The sequence below is a fragment of the Myotis davidii genome, unplaced genomic scaffold (genome assembly GCF_000327345.1).
Source record: "Myotis davidii unplaced genomic scaffold, ASM32734v1 scaffold242, whole genome shotgun sequence".
In the NCBI taxonomy this organism is placed as follows: domain Eukaryota; kingdom Metazoa; phylum Chordata; class Mammalia; order Chiroptera; family Vespertilionidae; genus Myotis; species Myotis davidii.
In genome coordinates, this window is record NW_006295821.1 from 3,340,379 (window position 1) to 3,343,218 (window position 2,840).

Consider the following 2,840-nt stretch of genomic DNA (forward strand, 5'->3'; position numbering starts at 1 on the left):
ACTTGGTAAAACTATTATAACCAAAATAGACCACCAACTTACCCATACACAAAAATAAACTCAAAATGGATAAAGGACTTAAAAGATGGGAAGCCATAAAATCTTAGATGACTCCATAGGCAGCAAAATATCAGACATATGTCATAGCAATATCTTTACCGACACAGCTCCTAGGGCAATGGAAACTAAGGGGAAAATAAACAAATGGGACTATATGGAAATAAATAGCTTCTGCACAGCAAAAGAAACCATCAACAAAACAATAAGAAAGCCCACTGCATGGGAGAATAGATTTCCCAATGTTATGTTCAATTAGGGTTTAATCTCCCAAATTTGCAGGGAACTCACACAATTTAACAAAAGGAAGATAAACAATCCAATCAAAAAATGGGCAAAGGACCTAAATAGATACTTTTTGAAAGAGGACATAAACGAGGCCGAGAGACTTATGAAAACTTGCTCAAAGTCACTAATCATCCGAGAGATGCAAATCAAAACAACAATGAGGTACCATCTTACACCTGTCAGAATGGCTATCAACAAATCTACAAACAACAGGTGCTGGCGAGGATGCAGAGAAAAAGGAACCCTCGTGCACTGCTGGTAGGAATGCAGACTAGTGCAGCCACTGTGGAGAACAGTATGGAGTTTCCTCAAAATATTAAAAATGGAACTCCCATTTGACCCAGTAATACCACTCCTAGAAATATATCCCAAGAAATCAGAAACACCAATCAAAAAGGATATATGCACCCCTATGTTCATAGCCGCACAATTTACAACAGCTAAGAATCTGGAAACATCCTAAGTGCCCATCAGCAGATGAGTGGATTAGAAAACTGTGATACATCTTCACAATGGAATACTACACAGCTGTAAAAAGGAAGGAACTCCTACCATTTGCAACAGCATGGATGGAACTGGAGAGCATCATGCTAAGTGAAATAAGCCAGTCAGAGAAAGATAAATATCATGTGATCTCACTCATTTGTGGAATATAATGAACAATATAAACTGATGAACAAAAATAGAGTCAGAGGAAAAAAATATTTTAGAATATAATAGAAGTAATCCTGTTATTTGCAGAGTTTTAATATTTCCTACAACTTTTCTGATATCATACTATGTTAGTACAGTTTTGGCAAGATTATACTTACAATCCTTTTTCTCTTGAAATATTAATTCTTATTACATGTAATATTATTATATTTAAGATCAATTCTCTTGAAAAAAATTAAAAATAGCACTGCCATATAGTCCAGCAATTCCACTTCAGGGTATTTATACAGCAAAAATAAAAACACTAATTTAAAAAAAAGAACTCTGGAAATTATATTCTAAAAACAAAAAAAAATAATAAACAAAAACACATTAAAGATAAGAAGCTTAATAGTTTTATAAAAACAACGGAAACTTGGATTAACATTCTTAATAACACTTGATACTACAAGCCAGTCAATGTTAAGGGATAACCCAATAGACTCCAATATCCTGAGTGTCTGGGAGGAACTGATTGTATGACTATGTCTATTCATGAATGAGATAATAATACATTTTACTGAACAATCTCATCTTTAAAGGAAACAATTTCATTTTTAAAAGTTTCATTAACAATTGGAATGAACAATTTGCAAGGAAATCATTGCTTTTTAGGTAGGTAATTCTTTAAAAAGATATACCACAATTTTACCACAATTTTTCATTATTGAAATGTTTATTAGGATAATTGGAACGTTTATGTTCATAGACGAGATCATTTTTTTCTTGAATGTCTCAGTTAAAAGAAAGCCCCTATTATTTAAAAGAAAGTCTACCCTTCATCCACCCACAAAAAAAACATCAAACTAACAAACAACAGGAAAACTGTATCAGAAAACATTTTTATGTCATGTACCTTCTTTGTCATCATGGTGGATAATTGCATCCTGAATCATGTCAGCAAGGTTAAAATGCACTTTCTGGTTCTTGCCATGCTTCAGTTTTTTCAGGACTCCTTCCTGCTTCTGAAAAGCCTTCTCTCTTTCATAGTAGGCTTTGATTTGTTCACAGCGCATGCGTTTCACTAGCCGCTGCCTTTGGCCAAGGGGAAGGGTCTCCAGCAAGCACTGGTCAATTTCCATTTCATGGGATCGGAAAACATTACATAGCTGAAAGCAACCTGAAAGAAATGAAATGGGAAAGTCACTAGACCCATTATTACAACAAATATAGTAGCATTACAGAACATATTTGATTTCCTGTTACCATCACACAAGTCAGAAGCTCATTCATTCCTCTGGAAGAAAAACAAAGAGTTAATATATTTTCCCCTCTTTTTTTAGAGTTAATATCTTACTTAAGATGGCAGGTGATTGCCTGGCAGAGAGAGTGTAGAGGAGGTGGAGGAGGATATAGGAGGGATAAAGGATGATGGATACATACTTGACTTAGGGTGGTGAATACACAATACAGTGTACATGTGATGTGCTGTGGAATTGTGCACCTGAAACCTATGTAATTTTGTTAACCAGTGTCACCCCTATAAATTCAATAGAAAAAAATCAAGCAAAAAATGTATAAAGTAGAACAAAAAAAAATCAGTGTCTAAAATCATTTAAAAAATAAAACAGAGAAAGCTGTGCGGTTTCCTGGGGCAAAATGTAAAACAAAACCGTCTCTGGGCCTTGATCACTATAAGAAGGCCAAGTCTTTTTACGAGGGGCTATGATAGGTCATTCTTGGCTTCAGCTTTCTGGTCTCAGCTGTAGAGACACCGTGAGAAAAGGCTGCTGGAGGGAAGGGTGCCTGCTCGGAGAGGAGGAGAGGGTATTTGGAAACAGCCTGCAGCTGGCAGATTCCAC

At 35.6% G+C, this 2,840-nt stretch overlaps 1 protein-coding gene across 1 annotated transcript in view; it reads right to left on the reverse strand.

Annotated features, from left to right (window-relative positions):
- Positions 1–2,840, reverse strand: part of MYO16 (myosin XVI) — a 439,204-nt gene that overhangs the window by 414,055 nt on the left and 22,309 nt on the right. The window contains exon 2 of the mRNA XM_006770695.2: positions 1,895–2,158. Coding sequence (XP_006770758.1) covers positions 1,895–2,158 — 264 coding nt within the window. The remainder of the gene's footprint in view (positions 1–1,894; positions 2,159–2,840) is intronic.